This window comes from Pseudophryne corroboree, chromosome 4 (assembly GCF_028390025.1).
Source record: "Pseudophryne corroboree isolate aPseCor3 chromosome 4, aPseCor3.hap2, whole genome shotgun sequence".
Classification (NCBI taxonomy): Eukaryota; Metazoa; Chordata; class Amphibia; order Anura; family Myobatrachidae; genus Pseudophryne; species Pseudophryne corroboree.
In genome coordinates this window covers 493,603,353-493,628,526 of record NC_086447.1, presented here as the reverse complement: position 1 = coordinate 493,628,526, position 25,174 = coordinate 493,603,353, and the positions used below count along the sequence as shown (strand labels likewise).

General features: G+C 48.5%; 1 protein-coding gene across 2 annotated transcripts in view; it reads right to left on the bottom strand.

The window, feature by feature from the left end:
* Positions 1-25,174, bottom strand: part of RPF2 (ribosome production factor 2 homolog) — a 195,328-nt gene that overhangs the window by 8,202 nt on the left and 161,952 nt on the right. For both annotated transcript variants that reach the window (XM_063917140.1, XM_063917139.1), the window contains exons 6-8: positions 19,744-19,820; positions 18,871-18,970; positions 3,901-4,003 (exon numbers count right to left, since the gene is read on the bottom strand). In XM_063917140.1, coding sequence (XP_063773210.1) covers positions 3,901-4,003; positions 18,871-18,970; positions 19,744-19,820 — 280 coding nt within the window. The remainder of the gene's footprint in view (positions 1-3,900; positions 4,004-18,870; positions 18,971-19,743; positions 19,821-25,174) is intronic.

The window sequence follows — 25,174 nt, the reverse complement described above, 5'->3', positions numbered from 1 at the left end:
TATGATGGGGACGTCCCAAAGCTTCCAGAACGGACAGGAACGTGCGGAGACTGCTGCAGCACCATCTGACCAAACTGGGTATCCTCTTTGGCCAGGGTATCAAATTTGTAGAACTTCACAAGTGTGTTCTTCCCCGACCAGGTAGCAGCTCGGCACAGTTGTAAGGCCTAGACTCCAGGGGCAGCCGCCCAGGAAAAGCGCACTGATCTAGTAGAGTGGGCCTTTAAAGACTTAGGAACAGGTAAGGGTGCCGACACACAGGCCTGTTGGATAGTAAGCCTAATCCAACGAGCAATGGACTGCTTTGAAGCAGGGCAACCCTTCTTCTGCACATCACAGAGCAAGAACAAGGAATTTGATTTTCAGACCCGAGCTGTATGCTTGACATACATCTTCAAGGCATCAATGCCTCCGGAGGAGCAGAAGCGTCAGAACTGGATGGAACCACAATAGGTTGATTCAGATGTAACGCGGAGACCACCTTCGGCAGGAACTGCTGTCTAGTCTGGAGCTCCGCTCTGTCCTCGTAAAAGACCAAGTAGGGACTTTTACATGATAAGGCCCCCAATTCTGAAACGTGTCGAGCAGAAGCCAGGGCCAGTAACATCCCCATCTCCCACATGAGGTACTTGTCTTCTCCCGTCAGAGGTTCAAACCAGGAGGACTGTAAAAATGTCAACACTACATCCAAATCCCAGGGTGCCGTAGGCGGCACAAAGGGAGGTTGTATGTGGAGTACCCCTTGCAAGAAGATCTGAACTTCTGGCAACACTGAATTTCTTCTGAAAGAAAACGGAGAGAGCTGAAATCTGGACCTTAATGGAACTCAGACGTTAGCCCTTACCAACACCAGCCTGTAGGAAATGTAGGAAACGTCCCAAGTGAAACTCTGCAGGCAGATACGTGCGGTCCTCGCACCAAGAGACATATCTCCTCCAGATATGATGATAGTGTTTTGACGTCACAGGTTCCCTGGCCTGAACCATGGTTGCAATAACATTCTTGGAAAGGCCCTTGCAAGCTAAGATGTTCCGCTCAACCTCCGTGCCGTCAAACGAAGTCGCCATAAGTCCGGGTAGACGAACGGTCCTTGTTGAAGATCTCTTCTAAGTGGTAGAGGCCAAGGGTCTTCGACAAACATGTCCAGTAGATCCGCGTACCATGCCCTCCGAGGCAATTAGAATTGCCTGGACACCTTGATTTCAGATTCGCTGTAGCACTCTTGGGAGCAATGGGATCGGAGGAAACCGGTAGACCAGCCGGTACGGCCAAGGCGATGCCAGTGCGTCCACTGCCCTTGCCCGAGGGTCCCTGGTCCGCGAGCAATACCAGGGGAGTTTTTTGTTGAAACAAGAAGCCTTCATGTCTATTTGTGGGCAACCCCACCAATCGATCTGTTGGAACACCAGATGGTGGAGCCCCCACTCCCCCGGGTGGAGATCGTGACAACTCAGGAAGTCCGCCTCCCAGTTGTCCACACCCGGAATGAAGATTGCCTACATGGCCCTTGCATTTCTTTCCGCCCAGAGGAATTTCTTCGACATCTCTCGCATGCAGGCTCTGCTTTTTGTCCCTCATCGATTGATATATGCCACCGCCGTGGCATTGTCCGACTGTACCTGTATCGTGTGATCCTTGAGCAGAGTAGAGGCTTGAAGTAGGGTATTGTAGAGCGCCCAAAGTTCCAGAATGTTGAATGGAAGGAGGCTTTCATGGGTAGACCACCTGCCCTGGAACTGCGCCCCTTGGGTGACCGCTCCCCATCCTCTCAGACTCGCATCTGTCGTGAGGAGGGTCCAATCCTGCATCCCAAAACTCCTGCCCTCCAGGAGATTGGAGGACTGTAGCCACCACAAGAGGGAAATCCTGGCCTGAGGTGACAGCTGAATCATCCGGTGCATCTGGAAAACTTGCTCAGGAGATCCAACAAACTTTCTGGCATGGAACCTACCATACTGGATTGCCTCGTACGAGGCAACCATCTTTCCCAACAACCTTGTGCAGAGATGTACGGACACTAGAGTAGGTCGGAGCACCATGTGGACCATCTCCTGAAGTGTTTTTGCCTCGTCCTCTGGTAGAAACACCTTCTGGGCCACGGTATCCAGCAACATCCCCAGGAACAGGAGCCTCAGAGTTGGCTCCAGGTGGGACTTCTGAAACTGGAGGATCCACCCATGGTCGGACAGAAGACGGATGGTGCGGTCGATATGGCGCAACAAAAGCTCCCTGGATCTTGCCTTTATCAGAAGATCGTCCAGATAGGGGACCACATTGATCCCCTGTATTTGTAGTTGAAGCATCATCTCCGCCATCACCTTCATGAATACCCTCTGGGCTGCTAACAGGCCGAAGGGCATTGCCTGGAATTGGTAGTGATCGTCAAGCAGGGCAAACCGCAGGTATGCCTGATGAGGAGGCCAAATCGGAATATGGAGATAGGCGTTCTTGATATCAAAGGAGACCATAAATTCTTGTTCTTCCAGGCCCGCAGGGATTCCATTTTGAATTTGAACACCCTCAAATAAGATTCAAGGATTTCAGATTTAGAATGGGTCTGACCAAATCGTCCGGCTTCGGCACTACAAACAGGTTTGAGTAAACCCCTTTGCCGCGCTGTGGTAGTGCTACTGAAACAATGACATGGGACACGACCAACTTTCAGATAGCCTGTTGCAACGTAACTTTCATATCCTCCAAAGCTGGTAAGCATGATTTGAAAAATCACTGGGAGTGGGGGGTACTGTCAACAGCTTGTAGCCATGAGAAACGAGCGCCCTGACCCAGGCATCCTGGCAGGAGGTCTCCTAGACGCGGCTGAAGTGACACAGACGGGTTCCCACCTCGAGGTCCCCCGGGGTGGGCACAGTCATGCTGAGGTCTTAGTGGAAGCTTAAGTGGTGGGCTGTTCCTGGGAACCGGTACTTGCAGGCTTTCTGGGACTTACCCCTGGTGCCTCTAGCCGCATTGGAGGCACCACTGGCCTTCGATCGAAATGTGCGAGACCGAAAGGACTGGACAGACGGTCCCGGATAGGAGCGTCTCGCCGGTGGGGCCCCAGAGGGGAGAAACGTGGATTTCCCAGCCGTAACTTTGGAAATCCATGCATCCAGTTCAACCCCAAAAAGCCATTCTCCAGAAAAGGGGAGGGATTCCACATTACATTTGGATTCTGCATCCGCAATCCACTGACAAAACCACAAGGCCCTGCGCGCCGACACCGCCATGGGAGACATTCGACCATTAATGTTACCCATCTCTTTGAGGGAATCACAAAGGACACGGGTAGTGTCCTGAATATGTTTCAGGAGGGTTACCATAGTAACTAAGGGCATATCCCCCGAGAGGCCGCCCCCCCCCCCCCCCCCCCTGAATTTGCGCAGCCCAAGAATGAATAGCATGGGTCATCCAGCAACCCACAATGACCGGTCTTTTGTGAAAGGCAGGCTGCATTCTATATAGATTTTAGGGTAGTCTGTCTTTCGATCCCCAGGATCCTTCATAGTAAAGGAGCCGGGCCAGGCAGCCCCGCCTTTTTAGACAGGCGAGAGACAGACATCCACCCCAGGGGGTTCCTCCCAAAATGTTCTACCTTGAAGAGCAACAGCATACCTCCCACAGCGCAGGTATGCTGTTGCCCAGACAGCATACCGAAAATAATAAAAAAGTTTAAAATGAAATTGAAGAAAACTCTGGAGCTGCAGAGATGTGCATCCTCTCCCGAGAGCACACCCAGTTGAAGAAATTTAAAGTGCACTGGCTCCTTTTGACCCCGTCTATACCCATCGTACTAGTTTCCCCCTAATATCCCTTATGGATGCTAGAGAAAACCATCTAATCGGTTACACATCACTGCAGCAAAAACCCCCAAAGTAATATTAGAGCGCAGTAGATACCTACTTGTAGCTGCGCATGAAAACCTTTCCATCCACTGCTGTGAAATGCAGGACATGCTCCAGCCCAGCAAGACGTATCGCAGACACAGTTGGTCCTCTAAAGAAATCTAGAAAACATTGAAAAGTGCAGCATGAGCATATTTTACATTGCTACATTATAAAAGCGTTTAAAAGATTCTAGACAGAGATACATTCATTAGAAAGAGATCAGACATTTTTCAAATCTGTTTTAACAGGACATTTAATCCCCACGAATCTGAAAATGTAATCTGTATAATACAATGGGCGGTATCCTATCAGCAGCTGTACTTTACCACTGCTAATAGGATTGCCAGATGCTGACACTTATCAGGCATGATGCTGACCCAATGAAAAATCCATGATAAGGGGCTACCGAACCTACGATACCACATCTTTTTCAGCCATATAGTTATGTGTGTGCTCACAATCATTTTCCTTTAGTATTATTCAAAATCCCATCCCAGGAGGTCCCATGTGCAGCACACAAGATGCGACCTCCCGGTTCTGACCGTTGCAGGAGCGTTATAAGCCGTATGCATTGGTACTGCATACACACCTATACAATCAACGTCCATTCACCAGATATGGAGAGAACGGGCCGATGATTGTATAGGTGTGTACCTAGCTTTACTGTAGTGTTGTTGCAATTTATCAAGCATCGTTCAGTGTGACTATTTGATGGGATGCCTATTCCTGGGAAGACTGACAACGGTCTTCAATGCTTTCCATTTATGAATAATCTTTATGACCATAGATGGACATCAAATTGTTTGGAAAGAGAAAAATGGGCGACCGCCACTAGAGGGAATGCGTTTATCATACCAGTTGCCGGAAAGCCGGAACTTGAAATCCCGACGCCGGGAATGTTAGGGTTAGGCCGTAGGGGGGGTATGTGTTGTTAGGTTTAGGCACTGGGGGTGGGTTAGGTGTTAGGCTGCAGGGAGGGTTAGGTTTAAGCACTAGGGAGGGTTAGGATGATACAGGGAGAGGGTTTGGTATACTTACCAAACCCATGTCGTGATTCAGAGCATTGGGATGCCACTGTCGGTCTTCTGACTGCCGCCATCCCAAACGCTGGCCATCCGTATGCGTTTCCATTTGGGTGTCCAAGCGGGACTTTTTGCATTGCGGGCAGCATTTCAGTTGGGTTTAGCTGTTTTGCGCGGATAAACACAACACTTTTGGGTGTGCTAAAACAATGGGACGCTTAAAAAATTGCATACCACCCCGTCTAAAGTGACGTGCAACGCAATTTATTTATATTTTTTAGCCTTGTTACAGTAGGTTAAAGAATAGCTTGGAAACAGATGGCTCATCTGGTTTGACAGGAACTTATATTTCTGTGACAACTAGAGACAACAAGAGGTACATTTACTAAGATGGGGGTTCTATTTTGCCCAAAGCAACCAATCAGATTCTACTTCTCATTTATCTAGCACCTTCTAGACGATACCTGGAATCTGATTGGTTGCTATGGGCAACATCCCATCTTAAATAGAACTCCCATCTTACTAAATTTACCCCCAAGATTGCCTAAACAGAAGTGCACATAGATCACATAGATTTATATAGTGTGTGGCTCTTAAGGGGGGTACACACGGAGAGATCCGTGCTGAAATTCTAAGCAATCTGACTAGATTGCTTAGTAGTTAAGCACGGATCTCTCAGTGTGTATGCCCCACAGTGACTCTAAATTTAGCATGCATGCCAAATCTAGTGATCGCTCATTTCACCGCTGGGTGAAAGGTGCGGCCTCCCCCTTGCTCAGCACACATCGCACTGTGTGCCGAGTGGTCTGTGATAGATCGCTCAGCAGACATATCCCCTGTGTGTATGGGGCTTTAGAGGATTGCTTACATGTACTAGCCTTATCAGATCCCCTAATCTGGAATAATCCCCACTTACACAAGCTGATAGTGTTCTAATGTGTAGAAGCAAAAGGCAACATCAGCAAAAGTCTGCTGGTAAGAGTAATTACAATCTTCACAAGCCTATGATCATTGGATGCTGAAGTTATGTACCTGTGAGTATGCTGCTACAGCTGGCCACACACAAAATTAAATTTGCCAACTATACAACTAATTTGCTGGCATGAAAATCTGGTATATGGGAGCAAATGATCATTTGTTCCCAAACACTGGAAAATGGGCAAAAAAGGTTTTCCAGACAAGTTGTTTAAATCTGAGAAGTGTGGGTTGGTGCTAGACCACTGGGCGCTGGGTATAACAAGATTGCAACCTGCCTTGATAGAGAGCACATAGCTCGAAACGCATCGGCAGCACCTCATCACACAAAGTGACTCTTGGAAGGACCATTTTTGATCTACCGGTGAAAAGCTTTGTAGCCCAGCAGGGTATCTTTTGGATGCACCCCACTTCTACTCCTTTGTGGCTCCACATACAAGGTACGTTTCTAATGAACAGTACAGAGACTCATTGACCTCTATTTGTAGTCATTACAAAAGAGAAAAATTTCCGCACCAGACAATAATATGTTTCAGGGAATATTGATCTATTTTATATGCGGCATGGACATCTTTTTATTAATATGTCAGCAGTGTGATCAAGTGCCACCCTCCAATTTGGAGCAAACTAAATAAATTTAGAAGAAAAAAAAAAAAAAAAAAAAAAAAGATGAGGGAAAAAAAAAAAAGATTGGATTCTTATTCGGTGCACATTTTCCCAAAATTCAATTAAAATATAACCATTAATTGTATATTTATAAAAATTATCAGCAAACCTCACATTAACATTGCCTATAAGGCTAATATAGTTGTTCTGTTTACCAATTAGCCGCTGTAGGGCTAGCTTAAGCGAAGTATAAAATTAGTGAAATTGCATGACGTGGTATAAAGAAAAAATAAGATTTTACTTACCGGTAAATCTATTTCTCGTAGTCCGCAGAGGATGCTGGGGACACCGTAAGGACCATGGGGAATAGAAAGACTCCGCAGGAGATGGGACACTTTAAGAAAGCTTTGGATTCTGGGTGTGCACTGGCTCCTCCCTCTATGTCCCTCCTCCAGACCTCAGTTAGAGAAACTGTGCCCAGAGGAGATGAACAGTACGAGGAAAGGATTTTTGTAAATCTAAGGGCAAGATACATACCAGCCACACCGTATAACTTGTGATAACATACCCAGTTAACAGTATGAACAATAACATAGCCTCGGTTCAAACCCGATCAACTATAACATAACCCTTATGTAAGCAATAACTATATACAAGTCTTTCAGAAGAAGTCCGCACTAAGGACGGGCGCCCAGTATCCTCTACGGACTACGAGAAATAGATTTACTGGTAAGTAAAATCTTATTTTCTCTAACGTCCTAGAGGATGCTGGGGACTCCGTAAGGACCATGGGGATTATACCAAAGCTCCCAAACGGGCGGGAGAGTGCGGATGACTCTGCAGCACCGATTGAGCAAACAGGAGGTCCTCCTCAGCCAGGGTATCAAACTTATACAACTTCGCAAAGGTGTTTGACCCCGACCAAGTAGCAGCTCGGCACAGTTGTAGTGCAGAGACCCCTCGGGCAGCCGCCCAAGAAGAGCCCACCTTCCTAGTGGAATGGGCCTTAACCGATTTAGGCAATGGCAATCCTGCCGAAGAATGTGCCTGCTGAATCGTGTTACAGATCCAGCGAGCAATTGTCTGCTTTGAAGCAGGAGCGCCAACCTTGTTGGCCGCATACAGAACAAACAGAGCTTCGGTCTTCCTGATCATAGCTGTTCTGGTCACATAAATCTTCAAAGCCCGGACCACATCCAGGGACTCGGAATCCTCCAAGTCCCGTGTAGCCACAGGCACGACAATAGGTTGGTTCATATGAAAAGATGAGACGAGTCCTCAACTCTGCCCTATCCACGTGAAAAATCAGGTATGGGCTTTTATATGATAAAAGCCGCCAATTCCGAAACCCGCCTTGCAGAAGCTAAGGCCAACAACATGACCACTTTCCAAGTGAGGTATTTCAACTCCACTGTTTTGAGTGGTTCAAACCAAGGTGACTTGAGGAAACTTAATACCACGTTAAGGTCACAAGGCGCCACCGGAGGTACAAAGGGAGGCTAAATATGCAGCACGCCCTTCACAAAAGTCTGTACTTCAGGAAGAGAAGCCAATTCTCTTTGAAAGAAAATGGATAAGGCCGAAATTTGCACCTTTATGGACCCTAATTTTAGGCCCACATTCACTCCCGTTTGAAGAAAGTGAAGCAGACGGCCCAACTGGAACTCCTCCGTAGGAGCAGCTCTGGCCTCACACAAAGAAACATATTCGCCATATACGGTGATAATGTTTCGACGTCACGTCCTTCCTAGCCTTGATCAGGGTAGGAATGACCTCCTCCGGAATCCCTTTTTCCGCTAGGATCTGGCGTTCAACCGCCATGTCGTCAAACGCAGCCGCGGTAAGTCTTGGAACAGACAGGGCCCCTGCTGCAGCAGGTCCTGCCTTAGAGGAAGAGGCCACGGATCTTCTGTGAGCAACTCTTGCAGATCCGGATACCAAGTCCTCCTTGGCCAATCTGGAACAATGAGGATTGTTCTGACCCTTCTTATTCTTATTATCCTCAACACCTTGGGTATGAGAGGTAGAGGAGGAAACACATAGACCGATCTGAACACCCAAGGTGTCACCAGAGCGTCTACCGCAACCGCCTGAGGGTCTCTTGACCTGGCGCAATACCTCTTTAGCTTTTTGTTGAGGCGGGACGCCATCATGTCTATCTGAGGCAGTCCCCACCGATCCGTGATCTGTGTGAAGACTTCTTGATGAAGTCCCCACTCTCCCGGCTGCAGGTCGTGCCTGCTGAGGAAGTCTGCCTCCCAGTTGTCCACCCCCGGGATGAACACTGCTGATAGTGCGCTTACATGGCCTTCTGCCCAGCGTAAAATCCTGGTCACCTCTGCCATGGCCACTCTGCTCCTTGTGCCGCCTTGGCGGTTTACATGAGCCACTGCCGTGACATTGTCTGACTGAATCAGAACCGGTTTGTTCCGAAGCCATTCCTCCGCTTGGCGTAGGGCGTTGTATATGGCGCTCAACACCAGGACACTGATGTGGAGACCAGTCTCTAGGCTTGACCAGAGACCCTGGAAATTTCTTCCTAGTGCGACAGCTCCCCAACCTCAGAGGCTCGCGTCCGTGGTCACCCAGTCCTGAATGCCGAACCTGCGACCCTCCAGGAGGTGAGCACTGCGCAGCCACCACAGGAGAGACACCCTGGCCCTGGGAGACAGGGTGATCCGTTTTTGCATGTGTAGATGGGACCCGGACCATTTGTCCAATAGGTCCCATTGAAAAGTCCTTGCATGGAACCTGCCGAAGGGGATGGCCTCGTATGAAGCCACCATCTTCCCCAGAACCCTCGTGCAATGATGCACTGAAACCTTTTTCGGCTTCAATAGGTTCCTGACTAGAGCTACGAGCTCCTGAGCCTTCTCCACTGGAAGAAACACTCTTTTTGGTCTGTGTCTAGAATCAAGCCCAAAAAGGTCAGACGCGTTGCAGGGACTAGCTGGGATTTCGGTAAATTGAGAATCCAGCCGTGCCTCTGCAACGTCTTCACGGACGGAGACAAGCTGTCCAGCAACTTCTCCCGAGATCTCGCCTTTATGAGGAGATCGTCCAAGTACGGAATAATTGTGACGCCCTGCCTGCGCAGGAGCACCATCATTTCCGCCATTACCTTGGTAAATTCTCGGGGCCGTGGAAAAACCAAACGGCAACGTCTGAAATTGGTAGTGACAGTCCTGTACTGCAAATCTCAGGAACGTCTGGTGAGAAGGGAAAATCGGAACATAAAGGTACGCATACTTTATGTCCAGGGACACCATCCAATCCCCTCCCTCCAGGCTGGCGATGACCGCTCTGAGCGATTCCATTTTGAACTTGAAGCTCTTCAAGTACAGGTTCAGGGATTTCAGATTTAAAATGGGTCTGACCGAACCGTCCGGTTTCGGTACCACAAACAGGGATGAATAATAACCCTCTCCTTGCTGGAGATGAGGAACTTCGACTATCACCTGTTGAATGTACAATTTGTGAATTGCAGCTAACACACCAGCTCCCTCTCCGACGGGGGAAGCCGGCAGAGCCGATTTGAAAAACCGGCGAGGAGGCATGTCTTCGAATTCCAGTCTGTATCCCTGGGAAACAATCTCTATTGCCCAGGGATCCACCTGTGAGAGAACCCAGACGTGGCTGAAAAGACGAAGACATGCCCCCACTTGATCTGACCCCCCCCCCCCCACCGGAAAGCCCCAGCGTCATGCGGTGGACTTTGCGGAAGTAGGTGAGAACTTCTGCTCTTGGGAACTAGCAGAGTGCAGCTTTTTTCCCTTGCCTTTACCTCTGGCAACAAAGGACGATCCTCGTACCTTCTTGCTTTTATTGGAACGAAAGGACTGCATTTGATAATGCGGTACCTTCTTAGCATGCTGCGGGGGAACATAAGGTAAAAAATTCGATTTACCGGCCGTAGCAGTAGAGACAAGGTCCGAGAGGCCTTCTCCAAACAACTCCTCCCCCTTGTAAGGCAATGACTCCATATGCCGCTTTGAGTCGGCGTCTCCCGTCCACTGTCGGGTCCACAAGAGTCGCCTAGCAGAAATAGACATAGCGTTTATTCTGGAGCTTAGTAAACAAATGTCTCTCTGAGCATCCCTCATATACAAGGCAGCATCTCTGATATGCTCAATGGTCATTAGAATGGTATCACTATCTAAGGTGTCAATCTCCGTAGATAAGGAGTCTGCCCATGCCACGACAGCACTACAAACCCAGGCCGATGCCATGGCCGGTCTAACGATAGTTCCTGAATGTGTGTAAATGTGCTTCATGGTAATTTCCTGCTTGCGATCAGCAGGATCCTTGAGGGAAGCAGTATCCGGAGAAGGCAGTGCCACCTTCTTGGATAAGCGTGTCAGTGCCTTGTCTACTTTAGGCGAAGATTCCCATCGTATCCTATCCTTCTGTGGAAAAGGATACGCCACAAGAATCCTTTTGGGAACATGTAGTCTCCTATCCGGAGACTCCCAAGCCTTTTCGCACAATTCGCTTAGCTCAAATGAGGACGGAAACGTGACCTCAGGCTTTTTCCCTTTATACATGTGAACCCTCGTGTCAGGGACAGGGGGTTCCTCAGTGATATGCAAAACCTCTTTTATGGCAATAATCATGCATCAAATACCCGTTGCCACCTTCGGCTGTAATTTTGCATCCTCATAGTCGACACTAGAGTCAGTATCTGTGTCAGCGACCTGGGATATTGGGCGCTTTTGAGACCCTGAAGGTCCTGGCGTCACAGGGACAGGCACGGTCTGGCTACCTGACTGATCCCTAGCCTCAGCCTTGTCTAACCTTTTATGCAGGAGATTCATATTTGCATTTAAGACATTCAGCATATCCACCCAGTCAGGTGTCGGCTCTGCCGACGGCGACCTGACATTCAAACACTCCCCCTCCACATTAAGCGAGCCTTCCTCGTCAAACATGTCGACACACGTACCGACACTACACACACACACACACAGGGAAACTCTTTTCTGAAGACAGTATCCCCTTTAAGGCCCTTTGGAGAGACAGAGAGAGAGTATGCCAGCACACACCCCAGCGCAATGACCCTGGAGACCAACACAATGTTTTTCCACAGCAGCGCTGTATAATATCTTATCCGCCAATGATGTGCCCCCCCCCTCTCTTTTAAACACCCCTTCATCGTGTGTAAGCAGGGGAGAGTCCAGGGAGCTTCCTCTCAGCGTTCTGTGGAGAGAAAAATGGCGCTGGTGAGTGCTGAGGGAGAAACCCCGCCCCCTCGGTGGCGGGCTTCGGTCCCGCTCAAATTTGTGTAAAAATGGCGGGGGCTCTTTTATATACATGTACAGTGCCCAGCTGTACATGTATATATCTTTTTGCCATGTTAGGAGGTGTTATTATTGCTGCCCAGGGCGCCCCCCCTGCGCCCTGCACCCATACAGTGACCGGAGTGTGTGAGGTGTGTGGAGCAATGACGCACAGCTGCGCTGCTGTGCGTTACCTCAGTGAAGCCGCTGAAGGCTTCTGCCGCCTGAGACGTCTTCTTGCTTCTGTTCTTCTGGCTCTGTGAGGAGAACGGCTGCGTGGCCTCGGGGGTGGACGCCCAGGACGAACCTGTGTTCACCCCCTCTGGAGCTAATGGCGTCCAGTAGCCGAGGAAGCAGATACTATCATTTAAGTAGGTCTGCTCATCTCTCCCCAGTGCCTCGATGCAGGGAGCCTGTTGCCAGCAGTGCTCCCTGTAAAAATAGAAAAATCCAAACAAAAATGCTTTCTAATGCAAAGAACTCAGGAGAGCTCCCTGCATCTTCCTCTGGGCACAGTGTAAAACTGAGGTCTGGAGGAGGGACATAGAGGGAGGAGCCAGTGCACACCCAGAATCCAAAGCTTTCTTAAAGTGCCCTATCTCCTGCGGAGCCAGTCTATTCCCCATGGTCCTTACGGAGTCCCCAGCATCTTCTAGGACGTTAGAGAAAATAAGATTTTACTCACCGGTAAATCTATTTCTCGTAGTCCGTAGTGGATGCTGGGGACTCCGTAAGGACCATGGGGAATAGACGGGCTCCGCAGGAGATAGGGCACTTTAAGAAAGAATTAGGACTACTGGTGTGCACTGGCTCCTCCCTCTATGTCCCTCCTCCAGACCTCAGTTAAGGAAGCTGTGCCTGGAAGAGCTGACAGTACAAGGAAAGGATTTTGGAATCCAGGGTAAGACTCATACCAGCCACACCAATCAGACCGTATAACTTGTGATAACATACCCAGTTAACAGTATGAACAACAACAGAGCATCAGACAACCTGATGCAACCATAACATAACCCTTATTTAAGCAATTACTATATACAAGTATAGCAGAAGAAGTCCGCACTTGGGACAGGCGCCCAGCATCCACCACGGACTACGAGAAATAGATTTACCGGTAAGTAAAATCTTATTTTCTCTAACGTCCTAGTGAATGCTGGGGACTCCGTAAGGACCATGGGGATTATACCAAAGCTCCCAAACGGGCGGGAGAGTGCGGATGACTCTGCAGCACCGAATGAGCAAACACAAGGTCCTCCTCAGCCAGGGTATCAAACTAGCTGCTCGGCAAAGCTGTAATGCCGAGACCCCTCGGGCAGCCGCCCAAGAAGAGCCCACCTTCCTTGTGGAATGGGCTTTTACTGATTTTGGATGCGGCAATCCAGCCGCAGAATGAGCCTGCTGAATCGTGGTACAGATCCAGCGAACAATAGTTTGCTTTGAAGCAGGAGCACCCAGCTTGTTGGATGCATACAGGATAAACAGAGAGTCAGTTTTCCTGACTCCAGCCGTTCTGGCTACATAAATCTTCAAAGCCCTGACTACATCTAGTAACTTGGAATCTTCCAAGTCACCAGTAGCCGCAGGCACCACAATAGGTTGGTTCAAATGAAAAGATGACACCACCTTCGGCAGAAATTGCGGACGAGTCCGTAATTCTGCCCTGTCCATATGGAAGACCAGATGGGGGCTTTTACATGACAAAGCCACCAATTCTGACACACGCCTAGCCGAAGCCAAGGCCAATAGCATGACCACTTTCCACGTGAGATATTTTAACTCCACGGTCTTAAGTGGCTCCAACCAGTGAGATTTCAGGAAATCCAACACAACGTTAAGATCCCAAGGTGCCACTGGTGGCACAAAAAGGGGCTGAATATGCAGCACTCCTTTACAAACGTCTGAACCTCAGGAAGAGAAGCCAGTTCCTTTTGAAAGAAAATGGATAGGGCCAAAATCTGGGACCTTTATGGACCCTATTTTTAAGCCCATAGTCACTCCCGACTATAGGAAGTGAAGGAAACGGCCCAGCTGGAATTCCTCTGTAGGGGCCTTCCTGGCCTCACACCAAGCAACATATTTTCTCCATATACGGTGATAATGTTTTGCTGTCACGTCCTTCCTAGCCTTTATCAACGTAGGACTAACTTCATCCGGAATGCCTTTCTCCGCTAGGATCTGGCGTTCAACCGCCATGCCGTCGAACGCAGCCGTGGTAAGTCTTGGAACAGACAGGGCCCCTGTTGCAACAGATCCTGTCTGAGAGGCAAAGGCCATGGGTCCTCTGTGAGCATTTCTTGCAGTTCCGGATACCAAGTCCTTCTTGGCCAATCCGGAACAATGAGTATTGTTCTCACTCCTCTTTTTCTTACGATTCTCAGCACCTTGGGTATGAGAGGAAGAGGAGGAAACACATAAACCAACTGGAACACCCACGGTGTCACTAGTGCGTCCACAGCTATCGCCTGAGGGTCTCTTGACCTGGCGCAATACCTTTGTAGCTTTTTGTTGAGGCGGGATGCCATCATGTCCACCTGTGGCAGTTCCCATCGATTTGTAATCTGTGTGAAGACTTCTTGATGAAGTCCCCACTCTCCCGGGTGGAGGTCGTGTCTGCTGAGGAAGTCTGCTTCCCTGTTGTCTACTCCCGAAATGAACACTGCTGACAGTGCTTGCACGTGATTCTCCGCCCAGCAAAGAATTCTGGTGGCTTCTGCCATCGCCACCCTGCTTCTTGTGCCGCCCTGGCGGTTTACATGAGCCACTGCGGTGATGTTGTCTGACTGAATCAGCACCGGTTGGTTGCGAAGCAGAGGCTCCGCTTGACTCAGGGCGTTGTATATGGCCCTTTGTTCCAGGATATTGATGTGCAGACAAGTCTCCTGACTTGACCACAGCCCCTGGAAGTTTCTTCCCTGAGTGACTGCCCCCCACCCTCGGAGGCTTGCATCCGTGGTCACCAGGGCCCAGTCCTGTATGCCGAGCCTGCGGCCCTCGAGAAAGTGAGCACTCTGCAGCCACTACAGAAGAGACACCCTGGCCCTGGGGGATAGGGTGATCAGCCGATGCATCTGAAGATGCGATCCGGACCACTTGTCCAACAGATCCCACTGAAAGGTCCTCGCATGGAACCTGCCGAAGGGAATGGCTTCGTATGACGCCACCATCTTTCCCAGGACTCGCGTGCATTGATGCACCGACACCTGTTTTGGTTTTAAGAGGTTTCTGAAAAGAGTCACGAGCTCCTCGGCCTTCTCCTCCGGGAGAAACACCTTCTTCTGGTCTGTGTCCAGAATCATGCCCAGGAAGGGCAGACACGTCGTAGGAATCAGCTGCGACTTTGGAATATTCAGAATCCAGCCGTGCTGTTGTAACACCTCCCGAGAGTGTGCTACGCTGATCAGCAACTGCTCTCTGGACCTCGCCTTTATGAGGAGATCGTCCAAGTATGGGATAATTGTAACTCCTTGCTTTCGCAGAAGCACCATCATTTCTGCCATTACCTTGGTAAATATTCTCGGTGCCGTGGACAGACCAAACGGCAACGTCTGGAATTGGTAATGACAGTCCTGTACCACAAATCTGAGGTACTCCTGATGAGGTGGATAAATGGGGACATGCAGGTAAGCATCCTTTATGTCCAGAGACACCATAAAATCCCCCTCTTCCAGGCTCGCAATGACCGCCCTGAGCGATTCCATCTTGAACTTGAACCTTTTCAGGTAAATGTTCAGGGATTTTAAATTCAATATGGGTCTGACCAAACCGTCCGGTTTCGGAACCACAAACATTATGGAATAGTAACCCCTTCCCTGTTGAGGAAGGGGAACCTGTACCACCACCTGCTGGGAAGCTGGCAGGGCCGATTTGAGGTAACGGTGAGGGGGCATCACTTCGAATTCCAGCTTGTATCCCTGAGACACAATCTGTATAGCCCAGGGATCCACCTGTGAGCGAACCCACTGGTGGCTGAAATTTCGGAGACGCGCCCCCACCGCTCCTGGCTCCACCTGTGGAGCCCCAGCGTCATGCGGTGGACTTAGTGGAAGCCGGGGAGGACTTCTGTTCCTGGGAACTAGCTGTATTGTGCAGCTTCTTTCCTCTACCCCTGCCTCTGGCAAGAAAAGACGCACCTCGGACTTTCTTGCCTCTTTGCGATCGAAAGGACTGCATTTGGTAATACAGTGCTTTCTTAGGTTGTGAGGGAATATATGGCAAAAAATTTGACTTCCCAGCCGTAGCTGTGGAAACTAGGTCCGAGAGGCCGTCCCCAAACAATTCCTCACCCTTATAAGGTAAAACCTCCATGTGCTTTTTTGAGTCGGCATCACCTGTCCATTGCCGAGTCCACAGGACCCTTCTGGCAGAAATCGACATTGCATTTATTCTAGAGCCCAGTAGGCAAATGTCTCTCTGGGCATCCCTCATATATAGGACAGCGTCTTTTATATGCCCCAGGGTCAGTAATATAGTATCCTTGTCCAAGGTATCAAGTTCTTCAGACAGAGTATCTGTCCATGCTGCTACAGCACTACACATCCAGGCCGACGCAATTGCCGGCCTCAGTAGGGTACCTGAATGTGTATAAACGGACTTCAGGATACCTTCCTGCTTCCTATCAGCAGGATCTTTTAGGGTGGCTGTATCCTGTGACGGCAGGGCCACCTTCTTAGATAAGCGTGTCAAAGCTTTGTCAACCCTAGGGTAACCTGTCCGTTGGCGGGAAAGGATACGCCATAAGTAACCGCTTGGAAATCTGCACTTTCCTATAAGGAGAATCCCAAGCTTTTTCACATAACTCATTTAACTCATGTGAAGGGGGAAAAGTCACTTCTTGCCTTTTTTCCCCAAACATATAAACCTTCTTGTCAGGGACAGGGTTTTCCTCTGAAATGTGCAATACATCCTTCATTGCTATAATCATGTAGCGGATGGCTTTAGCCATTTTAGGCTGCAACTTTGCATCATCGCCATCGACACTGGAGTCAGAATCCGTGTCGATATCTGTGTCAACAATCTGGGATAGTGGGCGCTTCTGAGACCCTGACGGCCTCTGCGCTGTAGGATCAGGCATGGGTTGAGACCCTGACTGTCCCAAGGCTTCAGCTTTATCCAACCTTTTATGCAAGGAGTTTACATTATCATTTAACACCTTCCACATATCCATCCAATCAGGTGTCGGCGCCGTCGGAGACACCACATTCATCTGCACCTGCTCTGCTTCCACATAGCCTTCGTCAAACATGTCGACACAAGCGTACCGACACACCACACACACAGGGGATGCTCTATTTGAGGACAGAACCCCCACAAGGCCTTTTGGAGAGAGAGAGAGAGTATGCCAGCACACACCCCAGCGCTATATAACCCAGGAATTACACAGTAACTTAGTGTTTACCCAGTAGCTGCTGTATTAGTCATTTTGCGCTAAATTTATGTGCCCCCCCTCTCTTTTTACCCTCTTTCTACCGTGATTCTGCAGGTGAGAGCCTGGGGAGCTTCCTCTCAGCGGAGCTGTGGAGAGAAAATGGCGCTGGTGAGTGCTGAGGAAGAAGCCCCACCCCCTCAGCGGCGGGCTTCTGTTCCGCGATTTTGTGCAAAATAATGGCGGGGGCTCATGCATATATACAGTGCCCAACTGTATATATGCTCTTTTATGCCAAGAGGTACTCAATTGCTGCCCAGGGCGCCCCCCCCTGCGCCCTGCACCCTACAGTGACCGGAGTGTGCGGGTTTAATGTGGGAGCAATGCATATGAAGACAGGAGTCTTCTGCCGCCGATTTTGAAGTCTTCTTGCTTCTCTCGCCGCTTCTGTCTTCTGGCTCTGCGAGGGGGACGGCGGCGCGGCTCCGGGATCGGACGACCAAGGGTGCGTTCCTGTGTTCGATCCCTCTGGAGCTAATGGTGTCCAGTAGCCTAAGAAGCATGACCTATCCGCAGTTAGTAGGTCCGCTTCTCTCCCCTCAGTCCCACGTAGCAGAGATTCTGTTGCCAGCAGATCTCTCTGAAAATAAAAAAAATCCTAACAAAATACTTTATTAGCAAGCTCAGGAGAGCGCACTAAAGTGCACCCAGCTCTGTCCGGGCACAGATTCTAACTGAGGTCTGGAGGAGGGACATAGAGGGAGGAGCCAGTGCACACCAGTAGTCCTAATTATTTCTTAGAGTGCCCTGTCTCCTGCGGAGCCCGTCTATTCCCCATGGTCCTTACGGAGTCCCCAGCATCCACTAGGACGTTAGAGAAATTGTGTTGGTGAATAAAGAAATTTTTCTTTATACTACGTCATGCAATTTCTTTCAATAATTTTATACTTCACTTTAGCTAGTCCCACAGCGGGCTAATTGGTAAACAGAACAACTATATTAGCCTTATAGGCAATGTTAATGTGAGGTTAGTTGATAATTTGAATAAATATACAATGAAAGGTTATATTTTAATTGAATTTTGGGAAAATGCACACCCAATAAGAACACAATCTTTTCCACTTGTTTTCTAAATTTATTTGGACCTCTATTTGCAACCTAATCTGTATGGGTGTATGCTTATCACCCTATCGCATATCGTTAATATTCATTGTGCATGTACTTTGTCTAGCCTATTTTATTTTGTCCATTGTTTTTATATGGAATAAAGTTTTTTTTATACATTTCACATGTTGCAATCTTGTTAAACCCAGTGGGCTAATACCAACCTCCACTTCTCAAATGACCTTCTGGGGATCTAGGGAAATCCCAGGTGTCAGACCCAAGGCAGCAGAGAGAAGGTAGCGCTCCAGATCCACACTAAACTCACATTTCAAGTTGTCAAAATGTGTTTGATTGAACCAATATGTCTGAATGGTCATGTTGTTGGATTTCTGGCATTTGGGAGCAAATGGACGATTGTAATTATCTCTCATAAATCACCAGATTTTCGTCCTTACCAGCCTATCATCTCTGGGTAGTTGGAAAGTATGTTATGGTGTATGGCCAGCTTTAACTGAAGACTAACCCTGACATGGTGTTACAATGCGAGACGCTATTTTCAGAGATTAGGTTGCAATACAAAAATACAATTTTAACAGTTTTGGTGAACTGCAATCTAAAATTCAATGAAAACAGTTCATTACCTATCAGCAGGCTTTTCAATCGTCTGTAATCCTCACTGATTTCAAAAGCATCACCGGCAAATATCAGTAGAGGCTTGGTTCCCTCAGGACACTTGCAGTTCTGTAAAGTAAGACCAGGCAAACAGACATAAGCAATGTTCTTCCCAGGAACAATTACACAGGCGCACCACCCGTCACTATCCTTACCTAGGTGTCTGACAGGCAAACCAATTTTGTGCCGATTAGGTCTGCAAGTCTGCCATTTTGATTTACAGTACACTGTTACATGCAGGAGCTAGTCATTACAGTGATTAATGTCAGTTACCAGGGTTAACAGGATAGCCCCGTCTGCAGTATTTGGCCACGGTTACGTTTACTGATGTTTATCAGAGTGATCTAAGAAACCCAGTTCACTTCACAGTAAGTCCGTAGTGAATCTGCGACAGATTGCGAGTTGTGGGATACACAGCAGGCAGCTAGGTTTACTATGAACAATAGATGTACTTCTCTCCAGAGATCAAAATCGCTGTTCCAAGTCGAGCTAAAATATGTCCCCCACGTGGCTAAATACAGGTTGGACTGACCAAACTGGGTAATGCCATGTGCGCATAGCAGTGTTCAGTAACACATCTGCACATGAAGAATACTTTACAATTGTAGCTGTATTAACTTGCTGAGGGAAAATTCAAGTGAAAGGATTCAAGCTATGCAATTTCATGTTCAAGTGCATGGCCGCTATGAGACAGCGATGGGTCCCATAATAAAGTGTGCACAACAACCTGGTTGTTTTATAATGTGGAATAACAAGAAAATATTTCAGAGAAAATTGCCTTCAGCAGTAGCAATAGCAGGGTGACCAACCAAAACAAACACAAACCAACCACTGGAATGTACCTTAATCTCCTTTAAGGAAACATACTTCTCCACGCCTAGCTCAATCATATCCAGTACATGAAAATCAAACATCCGACCTAGTAGGCAAACAGAACGAGCCATGGTGAGTATATGTTGCTGAAAAGTGAAAAATGGGTAAATGTCTGCACCCCCAAAAAAAGCTAAACTAACATCGGATAACAATATAAAAGTTTATTATTGGTTATAATAAAAGTGTTTTTGGTATTTAAAATTTGGTCAAATGGCTGTTATATGCTTTTTTTTTTTAAATTCATTTTTTTAAATATGTAAAAAATATAATATATAAAAGAAGATTTTTTAACCTGCAAAATAAGTGCTAAAATTACATTTGGGGTACCTAAAAATGGGGATACATATAGATACAGGTTGAGTATCCCATATCCAAATATTCCAAAAATAAGAATTTACTTACCGATAATTCTATTTCTCGTAGTCCGTAGTGGATGCTGGGAACTCCGTAAGGACCATGGGGAATAGCGGCTCCGCAGGAGACTGGGCACAAAAGTAAAGCTTTAGGACTACCTGGTGTGCGCTGGCTCCTCCCCCTATGACCCTCCTCCAAGCCTCAGTTAGGATACTGTGCCCGGACGAGCGTACACAATAAGGAAGGATTTATGAATCCCGGGTAAGACTCATACCAGCCACACCAATCACACCGTACAACTTGTGATCTGAACCGAGTTAACAGCATGATAACAGAGGAGCCTCTGGATAGATGGCTCACAACAATAACCCGATTTAGTTAACAATAACTATGTACAAGTATTGCAGACAATCCGCACTTGGGATGGGCGCCCAGCATCCACTACGGACTACGAGAAATAGAATTATCGGTAAGTAAATTCTTATTTTCTCTGATGTCCTAGTGGATGCTGGGAACTCCGTAAGGACCATGGGGATTATACCAAAGCTCCCAAACGGGCGGGAGAGTGCGGATGACTCTGCAGCACCGAATGAGAGAACTCCAGGTCCTCCTCAGCCAGGGTATCAAATTTGTAGAATTTAGCAAACGTGTTTTCCCCTGACCAAGTAGCTGCTCGGCAAAGTTATAAAGCCGAGACCCCTCGGGCAGCCGCCCAAGATGAGCCCACCTTCCTTGTGGAATGGGCTTTTACAGATTTTGGCTGTGGCAGGCCTGCCACAGAATGTGCAAGCTGAATTGTATTACAAATCCAACGAGCAATAGTCTGCTTAGAAGCAGGAGCACCCAGCTTGTTGGGTGCATACAGGATAAACAGCGAGTCAGATTTTCTGACTCCAGCCGTCCTGGAAACATATATTTTCAAGGCCCTGACTACGTCCAACAACTTGGAGTCCTCCAAGTCACTAGTAGCCGCAGGTACCACAATAGGTTGGTTCAGATGAAACACTGAAACCACCTTAGGGAGAAAATGAGGACGAGTCCTCAATTCCGCCCTGTCTGAATGGAAGATCAGATAAGGGCTTTTACAGGATAAAGCCCGCCAATTCTGACACGCGCCTGGCCAAGGCCAGGGCCAACAACATGAACACTTTCCATGTGAGATATTTTAACTCCACAGATTCAAGTGGTTCAAACCAATGTGACTTTAGGAACCCCAAAACTACATTGAGATCCCAAGGTGCCACTGGAGGCACAAAAGGAGGCTGTATATGCAGTACCCCTTTTACAAACGTCTGAACTTCAGGAACTGAAGCTAGTTCTTTCTGGAAGAAAATTGACAGGGCCGAAATCTGAACCTTAATGGACCCCAATTTTAGGCCCATAGACACTCCTGTTTACAGGAAATGCAGGAATCGACCTAGTTGAAATTCCTCCATCGGGGCCTTACTGGCCTCGCACCACGCAACATATTTTCGCCAAATGCGGTGATAATGCTTTGCGGTTACATCCTTCCTGGCTTGATCAGGGTAGGGATGACTTCATCCGGAATGCCTTTTTCCTTCAGGATCCGGCGTTCAACCGCCCTGCCATCAAACGCAGCCGCGGTAAGTCTTGGAATAGACAGGGTCCTTGCTGGAGCAGGTCCCTTCTTAGAGGTAGAGGCCACAGGTCCTCCGTGAGCATCTCTTGAAGTTCCGGGTACCAAGTCCTTCTTGGCCAATCCGGAGCCACGAGTATAGTTCTTACTCCCCTCCGTCTTATAATTCTCAGTACTTTTGGTATGAGAGGAAGAGGAGGGAACACATACACTGACTGGTACACCCACGGTGTTACCAGAGCGTCCACAGCTATTGCCTGAGGGTCCCTTGACCTGGCGCAATACCTGTCCAATTTTTTGTTTAGGCGGGACGCCATCATGTCCACCTTTGGTTTTTCCCAACGGTTTACAATCATGTGGAAGACTTCTGGGTGAAGTCCCCACTCTCCCGGGTGGAGGTCGTGCCTGCTGAGGAAGTCTGCTTCCCAGTTGTCCACTCCCGGAATGAACACTGCTGACAATGCTATCACATGATTTTCCGCCCAGCGAAAAATCCTTGCAGCTTCTGCCATTGCTTCTTGTGCCGCCCTGTCTGTTTACGTGGGCGACTGCCGTGATGTTGTCCGACTGGATCAGCACCGGCTGAACTTGAAGCAGAGGTCTTGCTTGGCTTAGGGCATTGTAAATGGCCCTTAGCTCCAAAATATTTATGTGAAGTGATGTCTCCAGGCTTGACCACAAGCCCTGGAAATTTCTTCCCTGTGTGACTGCTCCCCAGCCTCGCAGGCTGGCATCCGTGGTCACCAGGACCCAGTCCTGAATGCCGAATCTGCGGCCCTCTAGAAGATGAGCACTCTGCAACCACCACAGGAGGGACACCCTTGTCCTTGGTGACAGGGTTATCCGCTGATGCATCTGAAGATGCGATCCGGACCATTTGTCCAGCAGGTCCCACTGGAAAGTTCTTGCGTGGAATCTGCCGAATGGAATTGCTTCGTAGGAAGCCACCATTTTTCCCAGGACCCTTGTGCACTGATGCACTGACACTTGGCCTGGTTTTAGGAGGTTTCTGACTAGTTCGGATAACTCCCTGGCTTTCTCCTCCGGGAGAAACACCTTTTTCTGGACTGTGTCCAGGATCATCCCTAGGAATAAAAGACGTGTCGTCGGGATCAGCTGCGATTTTGGAATATTGAGAAACCAACCGTGATGCCGCAACACTACTTGAGATAGTGCTACCCCGACTACCAACTGTTCCCTGGATCTTGCCCTTATCAGGAGATCGTCCAAGTAAGGGATAACTAAAACTCCCTTCCTTCGAAGGAGTATCATCATTTCGGCCATTACTTTGGTAAAGACCCGGGGTGCCGTGGACAAACCAAACGGCAGCGTCTGAAACTGATAGTGACAGTTCTGTACCACAAACCTGAGGTACCCTTGGTGAGAAGGGTAAATTGGGACATGGAGATAAGCATCCTTGATGTCCAGAGACACCATATAATCCCCTTCTTCCAGGTTCGCAATCACCGCTCTGAGTGACTCCATATTGAATTTGAACCTTTGTATGTAAGTGTTCAAGGATTTCAGATTTAAAATAAGTCTCACCGAGCCGTCCGGCTTCGGTACCACAAACAGCGTGGAATAATACCCCTTTCCCTGTTGTAGGAGGGGTACCTTGATTATCACCTGCTGGGAATACAGCTTGTGAATGGCTTCTGCTGCAGCCTTTCTCCTCTCCCTCTGCCACGGAGCAGAAATGAGGAGTCTTTTGCCCGCTTGCCCTTATGGGGCCTAAAGGACTGCGCCTGATAATACGGCGTCTTCTTATGTTGAGAGGCTACCTGGGGTAAAAATGTGGATTTCCCAGCCGTTGCCGTGGCCACCAGGTCTGTTAGACCTACCCCAAATAACTCCTCCCTTTTATAAGGCGATACTTCCATATGCCTTTTGGAATCAGCATCACCTGACCACGGTCTTGTCCATAACCCTCTTCTGGCAGAAATGGACAGCGCACTTACTCTTGATGCCAGTCGGCAAATATCCCTCTGTGCATCACGCATATATAGAAATGCATCTTTTAAATGCTCTATAGTCAGTAATATACTGTCCCTATCTAGGGTATCAATATTGTCAGTCAGGGAATCCGACCAAGCCACCCCAGCACTGCACATCCAGGCTGAGGCGATTGCTGGTCGCAGTATCACACCCGTGTGAGTGTATATACATTTTTAGGATATTTTCCTGCTTTCTGTCAGCAGGTTCCTTAAGGGCGGCCGTATCCGGGGACGGTAGTGCCACCTGTTTAGACAAGCGTGTGAGCGCTTTATCCACCCTAGGGGGTGTTTCCCAACGTGCCCTATCCTCTGGCGGGAAGGGGTATGATGCTAATAACTTTTTAGGAATTAACAGTTTTTATCGGGGGAAACCCATGCATCATCACACACTTCATTTAATTCCTCAGATGCAGGAAAAACTACAGGCAGTTTTTTCTCACCCAACATAATACCCTTTTTAGTGGTACTGGTATTATCAGAAATATGTAAAACATTTTCCATAGCCTCAATCATGTAACGTGTGGCCCTACTGGAAGTCACATTCGTCTCTTAATTGTCGACACTGGAGTCAGTATCCGTGTCGGCGTCTGTATCTGCCATCTGAGGTAACGGGCGTTTTAGAGCCCCTGATGGCTTTTGAGACACCTGGACAGGCACAGGCTGAGTAGCCGGCTGTCTCATGTCATCAATCTTTTGTAAAGAGCCGACACTGTCACGTAATTCCTTCCATAAGCTCAGCCACTCAGGTGTCGACTCCCTAGGGGGTGACATCTCCATTACAGGCAATTGCTCCGCCTCCACACCATTTTCCTCCTCATACATGTCGACACAATCGTACCGACACACAGCACACACACAGGGAATGCTCTGATAGAGGACAGGACCCCACTAGCCCTTTGGGGAGACAGAGGGAGAGTATGCCAGCACACACCAGAGCGCTATATATATATATATATATATATATACACACAGGGATAACCTTATAGAAGTGTTTTTCCCCTTATAGCTGCTGTTTTATTAATACTGCGCCTAATTCGTGCCCCCCTCTCTTTTTTAACCCCTTTCTGTAGTGTAGTAACTGCAGGGGAGAGCCAGGGAGCTTCCCTCCAACGGAGCTGTGAGAGAAAATGGCGCCAGTGTGCTGAGGAGATAGGCTCCGCCCCTTTTTCACGGACTTTTCTCCCGCATTTTTATGGATTCTGGCAGGGGTTAAAATACATCCATATAGCCCTGGGGGTTATATGTGATGTATGTTTGCCAGCCAAGGTGTTTTTATTGCTGCTCAGGGCGCCCCCCCCCCCAGCGCCCTGCACCCTCAGTGACTGCAGTGTGAGGTGTGTATGAGGAGCAATGGCGAACAGCTGCAGTGCTGTGCGCTACCTTGGTGAAGACTGATGTCTTCTGCCGCCGATTTTCCGGACCTCTTCTTGCTTCTGGCTCTGTAAGGGGGCCGGC